This window comes from Ahaetulla prasina, chromosome 1 (genome assembly GCF_028640845.1).
Source record: "Ahaetulla prasina isolate Xishuangbanna chromosome 1, ASM2864084v1, whole genome shotgun sequence".
NCBI classification, from domain to species: domain Eukaryota; kingdom Metazoa; phylum Chordata; class Lepidosauria; order Squamata; family Colubridae; genus Ahaetulla; species Ahaetulla prasina.
The window spans coordinates 90,676,541-90,702,740 of NC_080539.1; the positions used below are offsets into that span (position 1 = coordinate 90,676,541).

The 26,200-nt window shown below is 38.5% G+C and overlaps 1 protein-coding gene across 1 annotated transcript in view; it reads left to right on the top strand.

Annotated features, from left to right (window-relative positions):
* Window positions 1–69: 69 nt before the first annotated feature.
* PRKN (parkin RBR E3 ubiquitin protein ligase) overlaps window positions 70–26,200 on the top strand; it is an 821,278-nt gene continuing 795,147 nt past the window's right edge. Inside the window, exon 1 of the mRNA XM_058168152.1 lies at window positions 70–324. Coding sequence (XP_058024135.1) covers window positions 318–324 — 7 coding nt within the window. The 5' untranslated portion in view covers window positions 70–317. The remainder of the gene's footprint in view (window positions 325–26,200) is intronic.

Consider the following 26,200-nt stretch of genomic DNA (forward strand, 5'->3'; position numbering starts at 1 on the left):
ACCGGGATCAATGCAGAACTGAGATAATCTCCTTTACGCTGAATACGTTGAACCAGGAGATTTATAGTAGTGAAAGAAGGTAGCCCGGCCGATTGAGAGATACATTTGAGTCCATATATTTACACGCGGAGTCCTCTCGCGGCAGGACGAAGGTGGAGCACTACATTTCCCAAAGCGCTTTGTAACGTGGCTTTGCTCGCCTGCGCACTGGGGCACCTTACTGTCTGGCCGGCCTGCAGGGAGCGTAGATCCTCAAGTTTGGCTTTTGTGAACCGATCAGGGTTTCAGAGCGCCCCACCCCATTGCCAGCACTGGCCATGATCGGTGAGTGAAACCCGGATGTGGTCCTTGACGTATACACCCCCTTATTTTTTGCGGGGTGGGCGCGAGATGGCGGAAAGGGAAAAAAATGGACAGTGAGGTTGTTGTTGTTTACTGCGAAGTGCAGGTGCACCTTTGCACACGGATGCGATTTCAGTATCGCGTCATTTCAGGTTTGGAATCCCACGTTCGTTTTATAGTTCAAAAAAGGTTACCCCGATGAGCCCATTGGAGAACTTGCGAGATATTTTGATATTTCCCGAAGGCAAAACGACAAGAGAAAAGAGGACAAGGGAAACCCATGTTTAAGTGAAAGCCGCATGAAGGAATGTGGGAGGAGACTGTAGCTATTCAGATGAGCTTTTGCGTGACGTTGTCGTATCCTGTGGCAGTGAGCTGTTCTCTTAAAATGATCTAATTCACACCAGACTATTGCAAGGCTCATTGCAATAAGAAAAAAAGGCACAGCAAAAAGTGGAAGATCTAATAGAAAGAATAGAATAGAACAGAACAGAACAGAACAGAACAGAATAGAATTTTTTATTGGCCAAGTGTGATTGGACACACAAGGAATTTGTCTTGGTGCATATGCTGTCAGTGTACATAAAGGAAAAGATACATTCATCAAGGTACAACATTTACAACACAAATGATGGTCAATATAAATCATAAGGATTGCCAGCAACAAAGTTACAGACATACAGTCATAAGTGGAAAGAGATTGGTGATGGGAACGATGAGAAGATTAATAGTAGTGCAGATTTAGTAAATAGTTTGACAATATTGAGGTAATTATTTGTTTAGCAGAGTGATGGCCTTCGGGGAAAAACTGTTCTTGTGTCTAGTTGTTCTGGTGTGCAGTGCTCTATAGCGTAGTTTTGAGGGTAGGAGTTGAAACAGTTTATGGCATCTGTAAGAACTGCCATAGCTACTGCTTTCTGGATAAATTTCTCAGTGCTTCAGTGTAACCCTAACTAATGAAAAAAATGATTTGGTTTGATCATCTAAATTAAAACAGCAAAACTTTCTCCACAAAGTTTATAGTTACACATGATGGTTATCTATGGTTGAGTGTTCACTGTGGTTTACTGAGTTAATTGGATTGTCTGTGTTCATATACTACACAGAACTGCAAACCAACCAACAATGTTTTATTGCAGCATGTGGTGCAAATTATTTTTCTTTCTCTTAACTGATTTGTGTTGAATTCCAAAGGATGGGGACAAAAATCCCAGCTAAACAATTTAAACAATTCTTCTGTTTAAATCCTGTTTGAAAAAAATCAAATTCTCAGTGGTGGTTTCAGGTCAAGCATAATCTTACATGAAATTTTTCTGTCCTTTGGTCTATGACTGTAATAAAATAATTAAAATATTTTTAAAATTATATAAAGACAAAACTAATTCTCTATAACTCATTGCTCATTGTCATTTATACCTTAGTCACTTACTTAGCCATTTGTTTATAATGTGTTCTATATTGACGCAGGAACTTCCATTGGTCCACAACACAGCAACATGCATATTGAAGTTTTGGGCAGCTAAAGGTTTGCCTAGATTACACTGTTGTGTGAGTTGTATTGACTTCCAGTTGTTTCCTGAGTGTAATTCAAGGCATTGGTTATTATCCTTAAAACCCTGCATGGCACAAGACTAGGTTACTTGTAAGACTCAAAGGGTCTCTACCTGTCCCAATTCGTCTCTATTAAACAATGTTGTTTCGTGAGTTCAAGGATTGCACTTTTTCTGTTGTGACACCCATCCTATGGAGTAGTTTCCTTTGAGATCCAGAAATCCTTGCCTTCCAGAAAACTCTAAAGTCCTGGTGAATTGAAGTGTTAGATAAGCCTGATACAGGTGTAGTTTTTCTGGTTGAGTTTGTTACATTGTGCCCTGGTCCCTGCATATATTAATTTTTCTTGATTTGGAGAGGTGTTATTATGTTGCTTTAAATGATTATTGTTAGTCATTCAGGGATTATATATAAGATGGTTACTGTGTACATTTTCTAAAATAAACAAATCAACCTAGCAAAGATCTCAGCACAATACTATGTCCAGTTCCTTACAAGTAGGTACCACTGTTTTTTGGTGATCTTTGCTCCCAATAAGAATGTACAGAATATTGAACTAAGTAAGGGGTTTATGGGTTTGTTGGATTCCAATGAGCTCACTGTTTAACCCTTTCAAATAGATTTCACTGAGATAATTCCAACCAAATATTGTATTTTTCATAGTTCTTTTTTGGTTGATTTCTTTTGTATCAATAAGAATGTATTTTCTTTTTCTGCTTTATCTCCAGTGCTTTTTTTTTAAAAAAAAATCCTTGCTGTATTGTCTGTATTTTTAAAGGTGTATTTTTGGATTGAATTATAAATTTGAGATTAATCAGTGATTATGCTAAGGTGGACTGAAATACTTGAAAAGTATTCAATTCAGCAGCAATACCTTATGCTACCAGACTTGAAATTCTGGACTTAGAAAACTTAGAACTACACCACTTTGGTATGACCTAAGAATGGCTCATAAAATTATCTGCTACAATGTCCTACCTGTCAATGATTACTTCAACTTCAACCACATCAATACATGAGAGCGCAGTAGATACAAGCTTAAAGTGAACTGCACCAAACTCGATTGCAGAAAATATGACTTCAGCAACAGAGTGGTCAATGCCTGGAATGCACTACCTGACTCTGTGGTTTCATCCCTAAACCCCCCAAATTTTAAGCTAAGACTGTCTACTGTTGACCTCACCCCATTCCTAAGAGGTCTGTAAGGGGTGTGCATAAGCGCATCAGCATGCCTACTGTCCCTGTCCTAATGTTTCCTCTATTTGTATCTATTTTATGTATCCAATCCATGCTTGTACTTATTACCTAATACGTTCTTGATAAAATAAATAAATTAAAAAAATAAAATAAAATAAAAAATATTTAGTTGCTTCTGAATTGCAGTGATACTCAACTGCTTTGAAACTCATCAAATTTGGTACTCCATGCATTTTGATGTGAACATTTTGTCAATGCCTAAGCTACAACTTGTTGGTGTTGGCTGCCTTGTTACTCACTACATTATTCCTTATGGGAAACATTTGTTTGGTACTCATGGTTTTTGGTATTTATCACACCTCCCAGAATCAATTAACAATGAGTACTGAGGTACCACTGCATTGTACAAATACTTCCCAAAGAAACTCTAAAAAGCTTGTTAAAAGTTAAGCTTGCTATAGGGCTGTAAGATCTGAATTACAACGGTCTGAACAACCTGTAGATGTCAGCAGATAATTATTGTAGTTTGCCCCTCACTGCTGCTCTCTGTTGATCATCTGGATTTCTGAAGCACTGGTTAGTACTATATGTCCTATCTTGAAGTATCTTCCACAAGTACTGTGGAAATATTAAACATTATACAGACTTTGTCATTATAATGCCTGCCTTTATTTTTATTTTTGCCATTATCTTTATTTTCAAGAGAATTTTAAAAAATCTGATTTTTAACGAAAAGTTTTATGTATATTTCTGAAGTATACCTATACTTCAGTACACTTAGTGTATCTAAGTGCAGACTTGCCAACTACTGCATTTAGTTTATTAAGAGTTACTGTTATCCAGAATAAAAGTTTTTGTTTCCATGTGTGTGGCAGGGGAGAATCATAAAAAGATTGAAGATAGTTGGCTTTGTAGTCATCACTATTTGCTCTGTTACAGTATGAATTAATCTAAATAATGTAACTTGCAAGTATCTCTGATTAAGGAGACAGTTCCTGGATTGGAAGATTCCCAGATTCCAATGTGCAGCATAAAATCACTTGTCAAATGACAGGCCAAGAAACTTCTGGTCTTCAGCCTTCTTGGAATCCATTGTGTTTTCTCAGCGATTATTATTATTTTTTTTACATTTATATCCCGCCCTTCTCCGAAGACTCAGGGCGGCTTACAGTGTATAAGGCAATAGTCTCATTCTATTTGTATATTTACAAAGTCAACTTATTGCCCCCCCAACAATCTGGGTCCTCATTTTACCTACCTTATAAAGGATGGAAGGCTGAGTCAACCTTGGGCCGGGCTTGAACCTGCAGTAATTGCAGGCTACTGTGTTCTAATAACAGGCTCCTTACAGCCTGAGCTATTCCGGCCCCTTATATTGCACATCTGTTTCCTCCATAAAGAGGCCATCTCAAATGAGTGTTTTGGTCTGTTAAGATAAACAGTTCCTGAGTTATTAAAAGCTCTGTTGCATGTTGTTGAACCCATTTATTCTAGATTATTTTTGAAGGTGTGAGATATTGCTTAGTGTCTCTACATATAGGACCTCTCATGTGACCAAGGGCTCTCCCAGAGATGAATTAAAATATACATTGCAGATATTTCTGTCAAGCCCCACAAATTCCAATGCTATTGAATATTGAAAAAGTAGATGTCAGTCAACCAAGAAAAAGAGGAACCAAAGAACTCAGATCCTATTTTATCTACTCACAATGCAAGATTGATAAAGCAGCTATTACTTTGGCAGATTGATTCATGGAAATCAGCTTGGGATAAGACTCACCCACATAATCATAATGGATCTGTTTGATTTTGGCTTCACTTAATGGCTTAGTCCATCAGTTGTGGTTTGTAGTGGTTTAAAGTTTAACATAATTGTGAATGTAATCATTTGAAGTTTATTCAACAAGCATGGCTTAGCATTATAAGAAGGAGGCACAGCCTCCATTTCTTGATGTATATTTTGAGTGGCATTTATCTTGGCTAGTAGTACTGTATGTTTTATGTTTTGAAGCTTGTGTTTTAATTTATTTCACCAGAGTTAAGACTAGAGTCTTAAGGTAACAGTAGGCATGCACAATCTGTTTTCTGTTCCCCTGAATCTATGGGTACAAATTTTCCTGTAAATCCCATCTTCTTAACTTAAGATAAGGGCTTATATTGGCCCTAGCTTCAAACAAAACACTCCCTAACCTCAACATTGGACTTTAGAAACACTGGTCAAATCCCAGACTCTGCTCCTGATGTTGGCTATTAACTTTGTGTTCTCTTCTTGCTGGGTTCTCTTGGACTTTAATATTCTAATAAACTGAAATAATTCTGTATATACTGTTTGCATTTCTTCTTTTTTCTTGAGTTGGCAGCCTCTATGGAATTAACTCAATAGAAACAGATGCCCAAGATTTCAGAATAATTATCACTAAAAGCTTCATAACTTGATTAGTGCAGCCTGATGTTCAAAATTTGATTTTCAGATGGTCTTTCAAATTATTCCTAGTGTCAATAAAAAAGAAATGTCAGGATAAAATAAAGCAGGACAGGTAATGCATTTTAAAACATTCAAGATACTTCTAGCAAGCAAGCATACAGGTAGATTTTTAAGTTTTTTTTAATTATATGACTGTATCTTCTCAACATTTCTTTACTTTTATGTATGCAATTACACTTTCCTTATAAGGATTCTGTTGTGTTTTGACCAGCCTAGCTGATCTCACAAGGTTCTTGTTATAGGGAAAATAAACACCTAATATTTCATTGCTGCCTTGAATTGACTTTACACACACACACACACATACATACATACACACACACACACACACACACACACACACACACCATGACTGTTGAGTCATCATTTCATAGATATTTCCTTATTGAAACAGAGAAACAGAATGACAATGGGCAGGTGAAAAAGCAGTGGAAGAAGCAACTTTTGACTTCCTGCTGGCTTCCCCATTGACTTGCTTTGTATGAAACTGGCAGAGGGCATTGAATATAATGATTACGTGACTATTGCTGTCTGTTGTGATACAGCAGCACTGAAACAGCTACAACTTTGCCAGATTTCAATCCCATGGGAGTATTAGCTCACAGATTTTGGACAAATTCTGTAAGTTAGCTGATTTGAAGTACATTGCTGTTGTCCTATGATACATCCTTTTGATCAACTGAAGGTTAGAAACAGACATGAAAGTGTGTATGTGTATGTATGTATGTATGTATGTATGTGTGTATATATATATGTGTGTGTGTGTATGTATGTATGTATGTATATCTTTTGTAGAAGTAGAAAGGGCAGTTTTCCTGCATATCCATTCATCCTCCTGTGATCTGCTGCAGAGATATCAGCATTAATTTTACTCCTCATTTGTTCTATGTATTAAGTGAACCTGCTGTGTAAGAATGGCTACACTTTCCAAGGGTGCTTAGTTTTGTCTGTGTCTCCCATGGAAAGCTTCTCTTTATCCTATGCTTTTTGGCTACACTGAAGTACCAAAAGTAATAAAAATAATAGCTGTAGGCCAAAATCATTTTGTTTTTGCTATCTTGTCTCCAGAATCCTACTTTACTTTGCTGCTGTTTTCATGAAATTAATTTATTTTAAAAGAACATTGATGTTTTGAAAGCACCAGAAAACATTTTATAATACTTATGTTGAAGCATTTTAAATGCTGTAGATATCAAAAGGGAATTTTAGCATTATTAGAAATCAGATATCTAAATCCCATCAAACCTAAGATACAAACTGAAGTTGGGGAAAACATTAAATAAGTAACCAAACAATAAAAACCATTCAGTTTTTTAGACAAATACAAAATAGGACATTTATAGATTTGTATTTTTATTATTATAAAGATTAGAAAAGAATCCCGTCAGTGTAGCTGCCACTGTTTTTAACAGTTGAGCACTGCTGTTCCAGATTTTGTTTAAGATTAAAAATCAAGAATTGAATTTATTATGAATTATTGACTTTTCAGGTTTCATTGCCAAGTTTAAAACTTGTTTCTTAGTATCTTGCAAAATAAATGTGGTTGGCATTACTTATACTTTGGCACTGCTGCTCTGGCCATTTGGCCCTGGCTTTGATATCAAGAAGACTTACTTAAAATGAAAGATCTGGGCTTTGACAATATTGGTAGACTGGAAAGTTTACTGCAGGAGGTTGCCCAGCTGGGTAAACTCCTAGAGCTGTTCCAGATGGTAATATAGATTCATCAGTGATGACATCCTTATGCGTTTCCATGACAAAGCCAGCAGGCACTTGGAATTGCTTGTTCAAAAGTGTATGACTAAAGTGGACAAAAGCCAGAATCTTCACATGTATTCAGTGAAAATGCTGTGGAATTACGTGGGGATTATCTCATTCTGTTACTGGATCTAAATGCATGCCTGGAAGAACCATTGGCATAAGACTTGGTGTTTTGGCATCAGAAATTGGAGATTCAGATTCCTTTATGGCTGGAACTGCAGAAGCTACAAATAGTCCTTGACTTATGATAATTCAGTCAGCAACTGTTCTAAGTTACGGTGGCACTGAATGAATGGTGGTTAGAGCTGGTCATGGGAGCACTAGCCCTCCCAGCACCTCCACTGTCAGATGATCTTAGTCTGGGTGCTTGGCAACCCGTTTGCACTCATGACCGATTGCCAAGCGTCCCTTGATCATGTGATCACCATTTACAACCTTCCTCTGGCTTGCCCAGAAAGTCAGTGGGGAAGCTGGAAGAGAATGTTGCAAGTTGTTGGGATAAGTCTCCTCCACCCATGCACCATCACCATCCCCTCTGCAGTCCTGCCACATCAGCAGTTTTCACACCCACTCACACTCCTATCCCAACCTACGCTGCACCTCTTCCATGATTTCACTCTCCTTGACTCACACTGTACTTCTTGCACATCCCTTCACACCCCTCCTTTGCTTTTTGCACATCCTCCTCAACCCTCTTCCCCAGCTCTGTGCATCCCTTTGCTCCATCCTCCAGTTGGCAGCAGCTAATTTCCTTCCTACAGTCCCCGGACATGCAAGTTCATTGGATTTTGCAGTGATTTTGCTTGTAGGAAGCTGGCAGGAAGTGGCCTCAACAGAAATTCTAACCCCAATTGCCATCGTAAGTTGAGAACTACCTGTATAGCATAGTAATACTATGAATCTTATATAATAAGAGGATTTTTAAAGAAAGGATAAAAGGAGTTGCAGAGGGCTTCTACTGAATTAGGGAAACCTGAGGTTCATCACTGAGTCCTTTTCAAGGATGCTGATGTCACATACTTTCAGGTCGGCCTTAATAATTTTGCTTGGTCCCACAGCATGGTTTCCAAAGTTAACAGGGCTAATTAAAGGAAAGAAAAAAGATTCAGGAGGCATTATTGATGTTTAAAAATTAATTCTTCCACAACAGTGCAGAAAACACTATTTCTGAGAAATAGTCTCAGAATAGTTTAAAATTTATGAAATTTTATTTAAATGAGCTCATTTAAAAACACATTAAATACAATAATTCAGTTTTCATAACAATAAAACTATATCCTGTAGTATCATAATTCAGCTTAGCTGTCCAAGTCAGTTAAATTCAAGTGAAATACAGTTTGGTAACTATCTTATTATATCATTGACCTTAGACATGATCACTCTGGAGCCTTGAATATTTTAATGCTGGATTCAAAATTTATACAGGCAGAAGAGTTTAACAAAGGTTAACAAAACAAGTCAAGTCTTGAGGCTCCTTCGGAGGGCCAAGAAGGTAGAGTCTGATCACATTTCTAGTGGCAATATGTTCCAAAGAGTTGGGGGGTTGCATGGCAGAAAAGGACTCCACCAGCTGAAACTCTGACTGATGGGGTCCGCAGCATGCCTCTTCTGCCAGAGTGAGTGGGTCAGACCAATTCCCAATCCCATTCTTACCCGTTGGCATTTTCCAATTGGATTACATATTGAAACCCCATTTCAGGCAGAAATAGATTTCAAATTTGGAGTCACTGGCATCATGTGCTGCGGGGGTGGGGTGGGAATAGAAGGACATAGATACCAGTTGAGTCTTTCCTAAAGTTAATACTACTGCTTATTCCCTTGAGGACATTGCAGTTATAATCTAGCAGCATTTATTGGCGGAGTTGAAGTCTTCACCAAAGATTTTGGTGCCACTTGTTTTCTGTTCCTTAGGAGATACTCGGAGTAGAATTTGGGTGCTTCTAGTCCAGAGTTGAAGAATAAGAAGCAAATATATATGGATACATCTGTATTCAGGGAATAAAATACAATACTTTACTTAGTAAAGATATGGTTTAAACCAGGGGTCTCCAACCTTGGTCCCTTTAAGACTTGTGGACTTTAACTCCCAGAGTCCCTCAGCCAGCAGAAAGCATTCTATTGTTGCTGAATATTTTTGACACCTAGCATGGTGCAGAAAAAAATTCTGCTTATGAATAGGATATTCCTTTTCTCCCCTTACTTACTCCCTTACTTACATATACCAGCAATATGCTTGGAATATTATCACAATTCTTGAGAACAGTTTTTGGGAAAACAGTAGCGATGACAAAAGGAAAACAAATAGGTTGTTGTGTCTTAGAGAATAAACATCATTGGATTTCATCCTTTTTTTTTGGTTGTTGTTTTTGGTTTTGCCTTCCCACTTAATCTGTTGAAATAGCAGTTGAAGCTAAAAAAACCACCCCTTTTTCCCAGTACTTCCAATAGTTTCCTCTAGAATTATCTTATTGGAAGAAAATATTCCATCTGCTCCATTCCTTAATATAGCAAAACTTCTAAGTGAACTGTGTGACAAAGCCTGGCTAAGTTCCATACCATGTGGTTTGTGGCCTCAAGCAAGATGAACACAATCTGTTTTCTCTACATTTAATAAAGGCAGAGATGGGTTCTTTGTTTTGGCAAATGTGAAACTTGATTTGGTGATGCTTTTGTTTTATGCCCTATTATCTTATACTAGCAGCATCCCTGCTGCCCATCCATTTTTTCAGTCATTCATCAGATAGGCATCATGTACACATATTTAGATATTTTTATTTTTTTATATTTATATTTCTAGATTACCATCTCCCTCAAGGATATGTAAGATCCAGCAATAGAACTCTACTTCCAATAATGTTTTCCAAGAACATTTTAGACCTTTGGCTACTTGACTTCAATTACACACTTGAAATTTGCAAATAGTGCTTTAAAAACTTTTCATGGTTCTTTCCAATAGCACACCTGTTCTTCCTGCCATGTAATAGTGTTTTAAAAACATTCCTGTATATATAGTTTGGCTTTCCAAAACAGGAAAATTTCCATTTTAAAGAAGTTATATTACACATAATACATATGAAGCCAGCTTTATCAGTGGCACAATTTCATTTATATTGGTGAAGTTCACTTGGCTGTGTGTATATGTGTGTTTTTAAAAAATATAGTATTAAAAATGTGAGAACCAAACTGACATTGCAACATTCATTTGTTTGGCTTAAATGCTAGTTCAAATGTTAGGATACTGAAAATGTTATCTTAGATAAGTTTATTTTAAGAGGCACTGTCTCCGTAGGCTCCATATAAAGCAAAAATTCCAGAAACTCACAGCCTATGATATTTATCCTTGTTTTTAGCTTTTTGAAAGTTCTACATCAAATAGAAACTTATAAGATTTCATTATTTGTCAGGGAATTCTGTTAGGAAGGTAAAGGCATAAATCTAAATAGCTCCGTGGTAGTCAACCTGGTCCCTACCACCCACTAGTGGGTGTTCCAGCCTTCATGGTGGGCAGTAGGGGTTTTGTTCTATACTGAAGCACTTTCCTTTTTAAAAAAAAAAGTTTAAAAACTTTTCATCGCATTATTTAAAAACATTTTCATTAGGTTTTCATAAAATTCCCTGTGACCATTTAAATTTCTGAAAATATACTATTTTTTTTTGCCGTGCATAAGTTTAGTTCACGTTACGTAACTGAAACTAAATGGCGCTATAGTGGGACCACAAACAAAAGAGCCTCATCCCAGAATAGCTCACGCATCTCCTCCCACACCACCCAGCTGTAACAGACAAGCAGAGCTGGTAGACGACACCCCCCCACAAACCCAGTCCACGATGCGCGAGAGGTATGCGCAGATGATGATACACGGCACATTACTGTGGAACCGGTGGGTGGTTAGAAAATTTTACTACTAACAGAGATACAAAAGTGGGCGGTAAGTATAAAAAGGTTGACTACCCCTGAAATAGCTGAATGGATTGGTGCTACACCAAGAAACCACGTTATGGCTTAGCTTGCAGAGTGAACCTAACTGTTGTGACTTTCGTGTGGAAACCAGGGTTAAAAACATACAATGCCTGACCTTGATATCCTGCTAAAGTTAATCTCCATGCTTGGTTAACAGTGTCAAAAATAAAGGCAATACAAGGGCATTACTTTTATCTCCTTTGAGGGGGCAGAACCACCATATTTTACCAACCTCTTTTTGTAGCCATTCAGGTACTGTGTAACAATCCAGATAAAAGGTTGAGCAGGTGCTGCCCTTTTTTCATCCTCTACTCTTTCTGCTGGAATATATCCTGATGGAAATAGATTCCCCAGTTCATGTTTTTTTTTTATTGAGGCTATATTATTTATATGAATAAGTTAAGTCATGCAACAAAAGCAAAGTAGCCACTTTGTGGATGATGAGTGTTGTTTACTTGGGTTGGTTTCAACTTATTTCCTGGCAAATTGGGATTTTTTTCCCTGGGAAAAGTGGAGGGATACCAGTGTTTTTGACCATGCTCGTATATGTGCTATATTGTTAGTGTCTCCTGGGCTTCTCTTCTCATTTTTTGTGTGTTACCTAGAGGTGGGTTTCAGCAAATTCTGACCAGTTCTGGAGAACTGGTAGCAGAAATTTTGAATAGTTCGGAGAACCAGTAGTAAAATTTCTGACTGGCCCCACCCTCATCTATTCTCTCCCTCCCAGGTCCCAGCTGATTGGGAGGAAATGGGGATTTTGCACTAACCTTTGCCCAGAGTGGGGTGGAATGGAGATTTTACAGTATCCTTCCCCTGCCATGCCCACCAATCCACGCCCAAAGAACTGGTAGTAAAAAATTTTTGAAACCCACCACTGGTGTTACCACTTTTTTAAGTATGTTTTTGTTCCCCACTCCCAGAGTACACTAATTGAAAAGAATGTGCTGATGATACCAAATCAAGTGGAGGATGGAAAAAATATATGAGAAAAGCTTTGAAAATCCTCAAGTGTTTTGAAATAAATAAAAGAAAATGTGAGATTATAGAGGCTGCTGGCCTAAATGAGGCAATCTTACAGATTGTAAGAAGAAATGCTCTGAAAAATAGCAGGAATAAGCAAAAGTACTACAAAATCTATTAGAACAAAACAAAAAGCATTGGAAGAGATGAAATGTTTATTAGGTGTTTAGATGAAGATCGGGTTAAGAAGCATCTGCAGCAAATTCTCTAAAAATAAAGGAGAAGATAACAAAGAGAAAAATAAATAAAAACAGCCTTCTTCAAGTGTATAAGTACTTTATTAGGATTATGTATTTGCTTGAAAACACATTTGTAACCAAAATATAGCCATTTTGAGTGGTCTACCTCTAACCCTATTCTTTCCACAAACCCTGGTATTCATTGTTGTGGTCTGCCGGCAGCCTGCGGAGCTGGCAGCAGAGTCGGACAATGAGGAGGCTGGGGAAGAACATGTGCCAGTCTTGGAGTCTGGGGAAGGCTCGGACGAGGGCTCTGCATCTTAGGCAGAGATGGGGCCAGGGCCATCTGGAAGTTATGTGTGGACTCTAGAGCCTCCAGAGTCGGACATCAGAGAGGCAGAGCAGCAGGAGAAGCCTGTTCCTAGTGCGCACATGCGCAGAGCTACAAGAAAGCAAGAACGGTTAAAACAAAGGGGATGACTCGGGAGTAGGGCTTGGAGGTGATTGGCCCCTCCCATAAGACATAAAGAGCAAAGGCATGTGGGCCTTTGCAGAAAGCAACATTGTGGATGGTGTTGGTTTGTACTTTGAAGCTCCGTTTTTGACTCTGTGTTTCCGTGTGGCCTTGCCAAGATGTGTGTGGCCACTGCCAAAGACCAATTAGGTCTTTGGCAGCGTGTCAAAGAAGATAAAGGTGGGTGTTTACCAGCCTTATCCGAAGGACTGTGGCAGACTTCTGTTGGACTATTTATAAACTCTTGGTGATTCAGCACGTGCTATGAATGAAAGGAATTCACAGCCGTTAAAATAAAAAAAATGGGTTTTGGGACTAATTGTGTGCTTTTTATATATATATTATATATCTATATATATATCAGGAAGCCTAGGTCAGAACATTCATATTGAATGATTTTGTGAAGCACAGGGGTTCCCGGGAATGCAGCGGTTGTGCTACACAAGGTCAGAGCTCGTATTGTACTGTATTTGTATTGGAAACTATCGGGATATTCCAGTCTGGGCAGTCGGAAAACAAAAATAAATGCCGTATGTAGCATTTTGTAAATAATTTACAAAACAGAAAATAAAGCACTTTCTTTTTGTTGCCAAGAGAATGAAACTGAAGTTTCCCTGCAGTCCCTAAGAGTTGAACTTGACTTCAAAGAATCTTTGTAATATTTTTAGTCACAGTGGCTAAAACCCCCAATTCCATAGCATTCACTGTCATCTTTCCTGCTAGGTCAGTTTCACGTGACTGTACATCTGTTTTGGACATCAGTAGACTGATACTCGTATTTGGAGCAGGGAGGTCGATTTTCATAGTGAAGTCTTACTATTCGTAATAAAATCAGAAATAGATCAAAAGAACGAGAGAGCAATCGTTATTTGTATTGTCCCTCATAATAAATACATAGGTCTCAACAACTTGTGCCAGCATTCGTCAACATGCACATTAAGCTGATATTGTTAGTTTTTATTTTATTTGACCAATGCTGGCTATAGCACTGTTTGCATTGTCCATTCTCAAGAAAGCAAACTGGCGAGAAAACAGCATTAAATGAGTCTGCAGAATTAGGTTTTTAGGTTAGCTAATACAAAGCTTTTGAACTATTAATTTCTAGATAGGAATGTGAGGCAACTGTAGGAGGATAAAGTGTAGTCTCAGTAGAGAGATTTAATTTGCTCTGCCGTTTGCACAGATGTAACAGAAGAGGAAACACTAAGATGTAAAAATATTTGTTTCATTTTAAATTAAACAGTTATACATATTGAGTTACTGCACATCATTACTTGAAGATGAAGATGCTTTAAGTTCCATGCATTTATATCAAGATTTTATGCTTTGTATTTTTCGTAAAGTAGTAATAATACATATTTTAGTTACATTCTAGATTCAAGTATACTTACAATTTTTATATTCAACTATCCATTCAAGATGTCTATCTAAACATACCTGCACAAATCAGCCTGTGCTATGTGGAACAGGGATGTCAACTGCTATATTTTAAGGGGTGTCTTCTTCTCCAGAAGCTTCTGGTTCTTCTTTAGAAGATTCAGGCCTGAAGCTACTGGTACATTTCCTAAATGAACAAACATCTTCACCTCTGCTCTTCTTTCACAATAATGTTGAAGATACTGGAGATGGAGACCTTCCCCCGTATGGAAATAACATCTATGGGCTGCTCTGCAAGGGACCGTATTCTTTCCTCAGATTTGGAAAATAGATTGTATAATTCAAGAGAGAAATGCTCCTGGTTCAGTTCAGTTTGCCTGAACCGGTAGGAAAAAAGGCTACTGGTTCGCTAAACCAGTAGTAAAAAATGTAAAAGAAAAAAAAGTTCTGATGATCGCGCGTCGCTCACCTGATCGTCATCATCAGAACTTTTTTTTTTTACTTTTTAAGCATTTTTTTACTACTGGTTCTCCTTTTAGCATTTTTTTACTACTGGTTTGCTGGCGCATGCACAGCCAGCGAACCAGTAATAAAATGGTTCAGATTTCACCACTGGTATAATTAGAATCCATTGGAGTTCAGCAGCTTCAACTGCAACAATACATGAGCACACAATTGATACAAACTTAAGGTAAACCGCTCCAAATTCAATTGCAGAAAATACGACTTCTGCAACAGAGTGGTCAATGCCTGGAACGCACTACCTGATTCTTTGGTTTCATCCCCAAACTCCCATAACTTTAACCCTAGACTGTCTACTGTTGACTTCACTCCATTCCTAAGAGGTCGGTAAGGGGTGTGCATAAGTGCACCAACATGCCTACCGTCCCTGTCCTACTGGCCCCATTTATTCTTATCCATTTCCTGTATTCATAATCATGTTTATACATATATCTGTTATCTTATACATGCTTGACAAAATAAATAAATAAATAAATAAATAAAATATAAATAAATAAATAATACATTCAAATAAACAGCAAAATGTTTCAAAGTCAAACTATGAAAAGGAAGGTAGCCTAAGCATATAAAAAAAAATCTATTTGCAAATATATATATATATATATATATATCCCATGCACCGCCTGCCCCACCACATACATCGGACAAACCAACAGAAGAATAAGTGCACGCATTGAAGAACACAAGAACTCAGTCAAAAAAGAGGAACCAACTTCTTCCCTAGTCCAACACTTTAAAGTCACAGGACATGATATTGACTTTAAAAAGACCAGAACTATCGCCAAAACTGAACACTTTAACAACAGAATAATCAGAGAAGCCATTGAGATAGAAAAACGCCCACACAGCATGAACAAACGAGATGATACCTCCCGCCTACCAGCCATTTGGAAACCCGCCCTTATTGACAAACGAGTCCCTAACACGAGGAATGACACCAGACCCACACTCACGAGATCCACACAGAATGTCACCTCTGCACATCCACCCAGAAAGCAGACCCAAACCCAAACTGATCATGAAGCACGACCAAGGACCAGAAGCCAGACCGCAGCTGCAACATTAGCCATTTCAAACCCCTCCAATCCATACATGCAGCAAACTGACACCCACTATGAAGATGTAGCACGCCCACAAAGCCAAACAACAGCTATGCAGCTCACCAGCTCAAATCCCCCTGCAACACAGACTAAACTGAGCACAACCAAGCCCCCACCCAAACAGGACACACCCCCATCCAATCAGAGCACAAAAAAACCCCCATCCAGTCAGAGCACAGCCAAGCTCCCATCCAATCAGTTCAAACCCCCACTAGCAGTTAAAAGGAAGAAACAGCTGCGATCACACATTGCTCCCAGAAGCACGAAGCTGAAGCCTGAAGATGATGAATGAGACTTCGTCGAAACGTCGCCAAGACACTTCCAATTTTACGCAGGAGAAAACCCAAACAACCAAAGACCTATATATATATGTTTTCTGAGGTTTTCGCGGGTGTTTGTATATAGGTCTTTGGTTATTCGGGTTTTCTCCCGCGTAAAATTGGAAGTGTCTTGGCGGAAGTTCAAACCCCCACTAGCAGTTAAAAGGAAGAAACAGCTGCGATCACACATTGCTCCCAGAAGCACGAAGCTGAAGCCTGAAGATGACGAATGAGACTTCGTCGAAACGTCGCCAAGACACTTCCAATTTTACGCGGGAGAAAACCCGAATAACCAAAGACCTATATGTATATATATATATATACACACACACATATATATATATACACACACACACGCACGCACGCACGCACGCACGCACACACACACACACACACACCAAATTTATGTTTTTTTTCTGATAAAGAAAAAAAGGGAGACTATTATAGATCTATTTCAAGCTATTTTTTTTTAATTTATTTATAATTACATTTCTATACCGCACCATCTCCCGAAGGACTCAGGGCGGTGTACAGCCAATATTAAAATACACACACCAATACAATATAAATATAATAAATAACAATTTAAAAACAATTAAAAGCAAATATTTAATGGCCGAATCACTAAAACTGTCAAAGACTGATTAAAACCCATTAAAATTTCGCTAAAATATGTCTTAGGCTAGTCCCGCTTGGTGAAATAATCAAGTCTTCAGTTCACGTTTGAAGGCCCGGAGGTCGGGGAGTTGGCATAACCCCGGAGGTAGCTCGTTCCATAGGGCTGGTGCCGCCACAGAGAAGGCCCTCCCCCTGGGGGCTGCCAACGTACATTGTTTGGTCGATGGCACCCTGAGGAGGCCCGCTCTGTGAGAGCGCACAGGTCGTTGGGAGGCAATTGGTGGCAGAAGGCAGTCTCGCAAATACCCCAGTCCTAAACCATTGAGCGCTTTAAAGGTGGTAACCAGCACCTTCAATTGCACCCGGAAGGCTACTGGCAGCCAGTGCAGGCCACGCAGGATGGGTGTTATATGGGAGCAACGCGGTGCCCCCTCTATCACCCGTGCGGCTGCATTCTGGACTAGCTGGAGCCTCCTGGTGCTCTTCAAGGGGAGCCCCATGTAGAGAGCATTGCAATAGTCCAGGCGGGAAGTGACGAGGGCATGAGTGACTGTGCGTAAGGAGTCCCGATCAAGGAAGGGGCGCAACTGGCGAATCAGGTGAACCTGATAAAATGCTCCCCTGGCAACGGCCGTCAAATGTTCTTCTAAAGACAGCCGATCGTCCAGGAGAACGCCTAAGTTGCGCACTCTTCCCTTGGGGGTCAGTACTTCCCCCCCGACAGTCAGCGATGGCGTAAGCTGACTGTACCGGGACGCCGGAACGCACAGCCACTCAGTCTTGGAGGGGTTGAGCTGGAACCTGTTCCTCCCCATCCAGACCCGCATGGCCTCATGACACCGGCCCATCACCTCGACGGCTCCCATCAGCTAACCATTCCCCCAAAAACACAAATTTGGTACAAACTAGTTTGTCGTGAAAGCGACTCCCTGAGGGCTCCTGGATTGGAGTTGAAAGGCGAAAGGGAAGCAGTATGCTCCCTCCAGTATTGGGGCAGACCAGGTACTTCGACAGAAAAACACTTAATCTCTTCCCTGGCTCAGCTGATAAAGGGAGGAGAATTTGTGGCTTAGAGGTTAATACAACTGCCTAATATGCAGGCAGCCCAAGTTCGAATCCAAGTAAGGGTATGGCTAGCTGATGAGAGCTAAATAGCTTGAAATAGATCTATACTAATCTCTCTTTATTTCTTTATCAGCAAAAAACACAAATTTGATACAAAATAGTTTGTCGTGAAAACAACTGCCTGAGGGCTCCTGGATTCGAGGTGAAAGGCGAAAGGGAAGCAGTATGCTCTCTCCCATATTAGGGCAAACCAGGTGCATTGACAGAAAAACGCTTTATATATATATATATAAATATATATGTGTGTAGGTCTTTGTTTATTCGGGTTTTCTCCCGCGTAAAATTGGAAGTGTCTTGGCGACGTTTCGACGAAGTTTCATTCGTCATCTTCAGGCTTCAGCTTTGTGCTCCCTGAAGATTTACGCGGGAGAAAACCCGAATAACCAAAGACCTACTACAAACACCCGTGAAAACCTCAGAAAACATATATATGTGTGTGTATATATATTGATCATTACTATTAGAGATTACACTTTGGGTTGTTGGGTTTGTTTGTTTGTTTGCCGGAACTGCTGCTCATTTGAAACTATGAGACTGTCTATAATCATCAGAGTGAGTCTTCGAAATCTGGCCTGATCGCATCTTGCAAGGCTAGTGAATATAAGGAAGACATTTGATACAGAAGAGATGGCCGATTGCTCTTAAAGTGTGCACTCTGTTAGAATGAATGTCTGAACTGCGATTATTGCAGTGTGGCAGGCAGACAACTGTGTAATACATTTTCAAATGATTAGGGAAGAAGAAGGGTACGATAAATAAAAACACTCTCTCATATATACAGTATATAGCATAGATTTTCTTGTCAAATTTTGCTGTCCTGCAGTTTTTAATGCTTTATCTCTTCAACTTCAGATAAAAGTTGCCAAATATTATACTGAAAATAAGCAACTGCTTGTGCATGTCAAAGAGGCAAAACAGGATATTTCTGCCATGTCCTTCTGTTGCTAGATGTTTGTCCACTAGCATATTTTTAGAGAGCTATGTTTCAAAAGAATAGCAACTGAAGATGCTTCTATTGCAAAGTAGGCTAAGTAACTTCATAACTACTTTTACAATTTGATAATGCTAGCAACCCTTGAAGCTTTGAAGTGTTTTGCAAAGCACGAACATGTGGTTGTTTCTCTTTAAAGCAATATTTTAAGTGGTGAAATACTTTGAAGTTCCTATCCCATGTTCATAATCCTTCTCTTCCACCAACCTTCATATCGTGATTTTGGTTAACAGTGTGGTAAAATGATGTAACTTTTCCTTAAAGTTATTGTATGTTAATATATTCCCTTTAACTCACTTTTAAAAACCCTTGTTTAAAGTAGTAAATATTCTTTGTAATCCAGTGAATAGCCTGCTCTTGAGAAATGACGTGATATTGATTTTTGTTGCTTTCTATTATTCCCAGAAGCATAGCAACTGTAAAATGCTTTCAGTTCCTCATTTCTTTCTATAGATTATGGTGCTTTACATTGTAGATTGCCGATCTGGACAAGATTGATTAATATTGACACTTGTCAGGGTTTGACTTAAACGCACTGGAGATGGGCATTGTACCAAAAAAAGGCAGATCGAATACCAATCAGGACTGCTTATGTTAGCTGGCTTTCTTATTTTGTCTTATTTCAGACAAAAGAGAGGGGATTGACTGAGCAAAATACAATGAAAAGCCAAGAAATAAAGAAAGGGGTGCTTCTATGCCTGGATCTAACACAGGTTAGTCTGATTTGGTATCAGACTAACCTGTGTTAGATCCAGGCATAGAAGCACCCCTTTCTTTATTTCTTGGCTTTTCATTGTATTTTGCTCAGTCAATCCCCTCTCTTTTGTCTGAAATACTTGATTCTGGAGTTGGTCGTTTGCTGATAAATGATGTCAACGCTATAAACTTAAGACCAGCAATTTCAGTTTATTGTCAACTTGGCTGCAAATGCAATTAAACAGAATTGCCAACATTCCATTATATATTATTTTCTGTGAATTGATGCACGTTTCACTTGGATTAAGCCCTGCTAAACATTGTGGGATTTATTTTTGAATAAACATAGAATTGGCTTGCATATTTTGTATGCTTGTATTAAATGTAGGCCAGCCCCAAAATGGTTCCTTCCCATCTGTTCTTTCTGTTTCACACAATCTTAGAACTGTGGAGCTGGAAGGGATCACATGGATCAATTAGTCCAACAAATTAAAATAATTATGGTATTAATTAAACTGTTTTTGATATTTCCATTTTGAGATTTTTCTTCTTCTTAAAAAGCTTCAGAGGTTGAGAACCCACAATGACCATAGATAGACTCTTCCATTATGTTCAAATTTTATTGTCAAGCTTTCTCTTATATTTAAACAAAATCTGAATAACTGAAATTTATCCCTGTTATTTCTGGTCCTAACCTGGGGGGTAATGGAAATAATACTTGACCATTTTCCCCAAGGGACATTTTTATGTGTATCTGAAAACTGACCTCTGTCTTTTCTCTAGATCTACCAACCCAAGTTAACTTCAGTTGTTCTTGTAGGACATATCTTCAAGACCCTGTATTATTTTTATCACTCTTCTCTGTTCCAATGTTTCAACATCTTTCTAATGGCCAGAATTGTACACAGTACTCCAGATGTATTTTCTCAGTGCAGAATAGAGGGGACTAAAGATTTTATGTGTCTTTGACACATTGCTTCTTACGTACTGTAGAACTCCTTGTAGAATATCTTGTATGCGTGCTGTACATTCTTCTTCCTTGGGTGTATTACCTTACATTTCTCCCTGTCAGAGGACATTTTGATGATATTAATTCAGTCTCCCAACCTGCCCAGACGAGATTGCACTCTCATTCTTTCATACCAGATGTCATCCAGATTTTAGATGTTATATCAGCTACTAAGTTTATAAGCATTCTATCAATCCTATTATCCAAATATGGAGATGGCTTTGAGGGAGACAAGAACCATTACCAAAAAGATAAGAAGAAAAACATAGATTAAGTCCTGGACATGGAGAAAGTGTGTGCAAAACACTTCAGACAGATACTTCCCTAAAGCATAATGTTAGGAAAGAGAAGTGGGAACACAATCTGACTTCCAAAATTATGTTACTACAGTCACTTCAAATCAAAGTTGTCTTTAGTCTTCCAGCAGTTATATATCTTGGTCAGATCTGCCTCATAGAGCCGACATCACATCATTAACAAAATTTCAGATAGTAAGATATAGTAACCCTATGGACACTAATGCACTCAAGTTCTGTTTGAGGTTGCAGACACACAAGCACAAACACAGTTGCTATGGAGTTAAGCAGATAACAGTAGACAAGATCATAAATCAGGGTCTGTGCAAAGAGGGCTTGCCTGAATAAGACCATTTGAAGTTTAAACGACAATAAAGTAGTCCATATTCATTCCAGATATCAAGAGTGCCTAGTTGGATAGTCAGCCAGTCAAGAGTCAAGGGCTCAAGAGTACATAAACACAAACAAGAGCCGTAAACTAAGTCTCCAACAAAGACTGAACCCAAAACAGCTATATAAATCCACCTGAAAATAGCTGGCTGCAGTTACTCAGATCTTGTCCTTTGCTTAGTGAGGAAACTCACTGAGTGGTGTCACCCTGCTCACCGCTGCCTGCATTGAGGCCTGCAGTTTGAGGGTTGTGTCTCATTGTCCAACTGCTGCAGCTGATGCCTGTGATTGCTCATCCTTCTCCACAGAGTGGATTTGATTTAAATCAAGTCGATTTACAGTAAATAATTTTTAAAGAGCAACTGTCATCTCTGTCCCGCAGTGGCTCCTCCTCTGACCCTCTGTTGACTCACTGGCAGTCCCATTCACTTTAATGGAACGGCTGGTGATGCGTCAGTGACAGAACAAAGTGAGGGACGTGGCAGGTAGCAGGTGAGTGGATGTCTGCTAAAAGGTGCTGCCATGATAGATTTGAAATAACAGGTGTTCTTTAAATGTAAGGACTCATTCTTGCTGGTAGTTAGAATCTTTAATATTATTATTTGCAAACAAAATGAAGGTTTCCTATTTAGAGTGCATGGTATCTCAGCTTGCAGAGTTTGAATTCATTGAACGAGTTTACCAAAAATGTATATATTGCAGAATATACAGCCTCATGCTACATAACTAAACTCCATTTCATGCTGAATAATCTAAGTTATTAACGTATCTTAAATAGAAAACTATCTTTAGATAGATTTTTACTCCAAAAGCATTTTATTAAAATAAATTTGATAAAAATAAAAAAAAATCCAATTTAAATTTTAAAATTTTGCTTTTTTATTATTTTTATTTTAAAAAAATATCATACCTGCTTCTCCAATGTATCATAGCTTGTAGATTCCAGAAATTTATGGCAATCCACAGATTCAGCTGGACCAGTGTTCTCAGAATGAAAGTGAGATTTGAATCTGAAACCTGGCCCATGACATAGCCAGTTGGGACTGAAGTGCCATCCAATCCACATTTAACAGCTTGTCAGAAAGAATGTGATGTGGAACCTTTGTTGAAATCAAGGTAAATTGTATCTCTCATGTTCCCCTTGTCTTTTAAAGAAGATGTCTAAAAAAAGGACAGGAGAATTGTCTCATGTGCCCCATTTTTTTAAAAGTCATGCTGAACCTTAGCAATCATGGCATTGTCTTTAAGATGCTTACAAGTGGCCTGATTTATTATCTGCTCTAATATCTCTCCTGTTATTGATGTTTGGCTCACTGCTCAATAATTACTGAGATCCTTTTTCCATCCTTTCTTGAAGAGGAGGCTGTGTTTTCTCTTCTCCAACTTTCTGCGGCCTCTCTAGTTCTCCAGAATTCCTCAATAGATCTCGAGGTTTTCAGCCAGTTCTTTAATTATTCTGGGACACATTTTATCAAGGCCTGGAAATTTGAAGATCCTTAGCTAGAAGTGCCTTTACCATAAAATTTCTGAGTTCCCCTGTTGTGTCTATGGTATTCATTTATCTTTAGATATAAAGAGGAAAAATATAGAGTTGAAGTTTTCTGAGTTTGTTTGGTTATCTATTAAGATTTCTCAATTTGGATTAAGTGGCAAGCCGGTTGTCTCCTTTTGTTGTCCCCTTGTTGAGAAAGAACTGGAAGAAATCCATGTTACATTTTGTCATAGTTATTTTCTGCTTCATTTTCCTGACCCTGTTTTGCTGATAGTGAATTAAGGGTGACCATTTTGATGTCAGTTTCAAAGACTGTGATTCCACCCTTAAAAATGAATCTCTTAAATGGTTTAGGGAAAAGTGAGTTTACTATGCTCATGGGTTATGGATCTTTTCTTTATTTTAACTTTTCAAATTAAAAAAAAATTGCAGGAACTAATATTGTCTGGTTCATCCATATGATGAGTTAATTAGTAACATTTAAACATCTTCTCCAAAAAAGTCAGAGTCCAAATGGGCAAAAAGAATCCAGACTCAATTAAAATAATCTGGGATTTGTGAGATCTTGTGCAATTTTTATTACAAAATGATTTTCTAGAAATATTTATTTGTTTAACTTATATTCACTCATTTCACCTGGAGTGACTGTAGGCAGCTTACAATAATTAGAAACCAATAAAAAAATGAAACTTTGCCAAACTATGGTTTCTGGAGTCATTAAACTGGAGTGGGACATTAAATAGGGTGACACAGGGTCAGTCTTGGGCCTTCAACTCTTCAACACTTGCATGAACCAGTGGGAAAAAGCATATCACTTTTGTAAGGAATAGATACCAGGTAGAATACTTCACCCCAAAATGCACAGAAGTAGGTTGCAAACAATAGTAGAATGAAGGGTTAGGTTCTTCATTCAGGAAAAAAAGGGACTGCTATAGAATACAAGAAAAATGGCTGGCAGTATAGGTAGTCCTCGAGTTACGACCACAATTGAACCCCAAATTAATGTTTGTTAAGTGAATTTACCCCATTTTATGACTTTTCTTGCCACAGTTGTTAAGTGAATCATTTCCTTTGTTAAGTTAGTAACATGGTTGTTAAGTGAAGGTCTCAAAAGGGGATCACATGACCCTGGGGACACTGCAACCATTATATGAGTATGAACCAGTTGCCCAGCATCTGAATTTTGATCATATGACCATAGGGATGGTCGTAAGTGTGAAAAACAGTCATAAGTCACTTTTTGCCATTGTAACTTTGAATGGTCACTAAATGAACTGTTGTAAATCGAGGACTACCTGTACTTATGAAAAGGAGTTTTCGTCTAGGATTTTTAATTTCTGAGGTGATTCTGAAGTAGCTATAAAATAGACTAATAAAATTTTAAACTTCCATCTATGGAAGAATAGGTTCCAAATGACTAATTGGGCATTAGTTGCATCTAGAATGCATATTTTGCTTAGTTCTGGGTATCATATTCCAGGAATAATTGATGTAAAATGAAATAGGTTCTGAAAAGGCCAACAAGGATGATCAAGGGACTCATAACCTAAGTGCTACAGGGAAAAATGGAGGCGCTTGATACGCTTGGGCCTGAGGAGAGAAAATTAACGGCACTCTGTGATTGCACTCTTCAACTATGCTACTTGAACATGTATCACAGAGAAAGCTTTTCTGTCATCTCAAGGGTAAGACAAGACATGGATTTAAATTACAAGATATGACATCATCTATCTTCAGTCTACAACACAGTCCTTTCAAAAGTTCCAAGAAAGCTGCACACCCATTTGCACTACTCAGGTGACCCTGATGACAGACAAACCTCCAAGTGGCCTCAACGACTCTCTAAAAGAATGCAAATGACATGCTGTCTGCAAGGAGTATAAATCTTTCCATTCCCCACTATCCGGCCAGAGCTGAAGAGACTTCTTGGATGAGAAGTGAAATGTCTTCAAAGAAAAACCAGAAAATCCGCTTGCCTGTTGGAAAGAGCACCTTTGGTACAAGAAGACAGTTTCTAACTGAAAGTTGGGGAACTCTTTTTAAGTGTAAGAAGTTTGATTGTGGAACCAGTTACTAGGATGTTAGCTGTGTTTTTGTCTCTGATTATGTTCAAGCAGGCTCTGAACAGATTGCTGTTAGGAAAGATAACACTTAGATTCCTACATTCAGCTAGAGGTTGGACACATTGACCCAAATGGACTCTTCCAGTACTAATCTTATGATACTATTAATAGTGATATATTTATCATTGGAGACTAAAACATACAAATGGTTGCAGGAATTGGGTGTGTCTGGTTTAATGAAAAGAAGGACTAGGGATGACAAGATAGCAGTGTTCCAATATCTAAGGGGGCTGCCACAAAGAAGAGGTGGTCAAGCTATTCTCCAAAGCGCCCGGAGAAGCAATGGATAGAAACCAATCAAGGAGAAAACCAATCTAGAAATAAGAAGAAATTTTCTGACAGAACAATTAATCAGTGAAACCTCTTGCCTTCAGAAGTTGTGGGTGTGCCATCGGTGGAAATTTTTAAGAAGGTAATGGACAACCATTTGTCTGAAATGACATAGGGTTTCCTTCTTGAGCAGGGAATTGGGGCCGGATAGCTCAGGCTGGTAAGGCCTGTTATTAAGAACACAAAGCCTGCAATTACTGCAGGTTCAAGCCCGGCCCAAGGTTGACTCAGCCTTCCATCCTTTATAAGGTAGGTAAAATGAGGACCCAGATTGTTGGGGGGGCAATAAGTTGACTTTGTAAAAATATACAAATAGAATGAGACTATTGCCTTATACACTGTAAGCCGCCCTGAGTCTTCGGAGAAGGGCGGGGTATAAATGTAAACAAAAAAAACCACAAAAAAAATTGGACTAGAAGACCTTCAAGGTCCCTTCCAAATTTGCTTTCTGTTATTTGAAATCTATAAAAATAACAATACTGCAACATAGTATAAGTAATTGTAAAATCACAATAAAAAATAAAGAATTTCTATGCCAAAAGATACATCATAGAATAAAATCCAACATGTGTATTGAAATGGCTTTAGGATGTCAAAGAAAAATAAATGTTTTTGGAGCCTTATTTTAAAGATAGTTCTGAGTCCCAAACTAATTTTGCTAGGAGTCAATTTGGAAGAACTAAAGTTGGCAGAATGCTGTGAACTACACCATAGCTTTTCTAGTATGAAGGCGAATCAGCCATTGCTGTTCGGGTAAAAGATAAAAAGCATAGGCTTATGGACTAACGGCAGGTCTTTCCA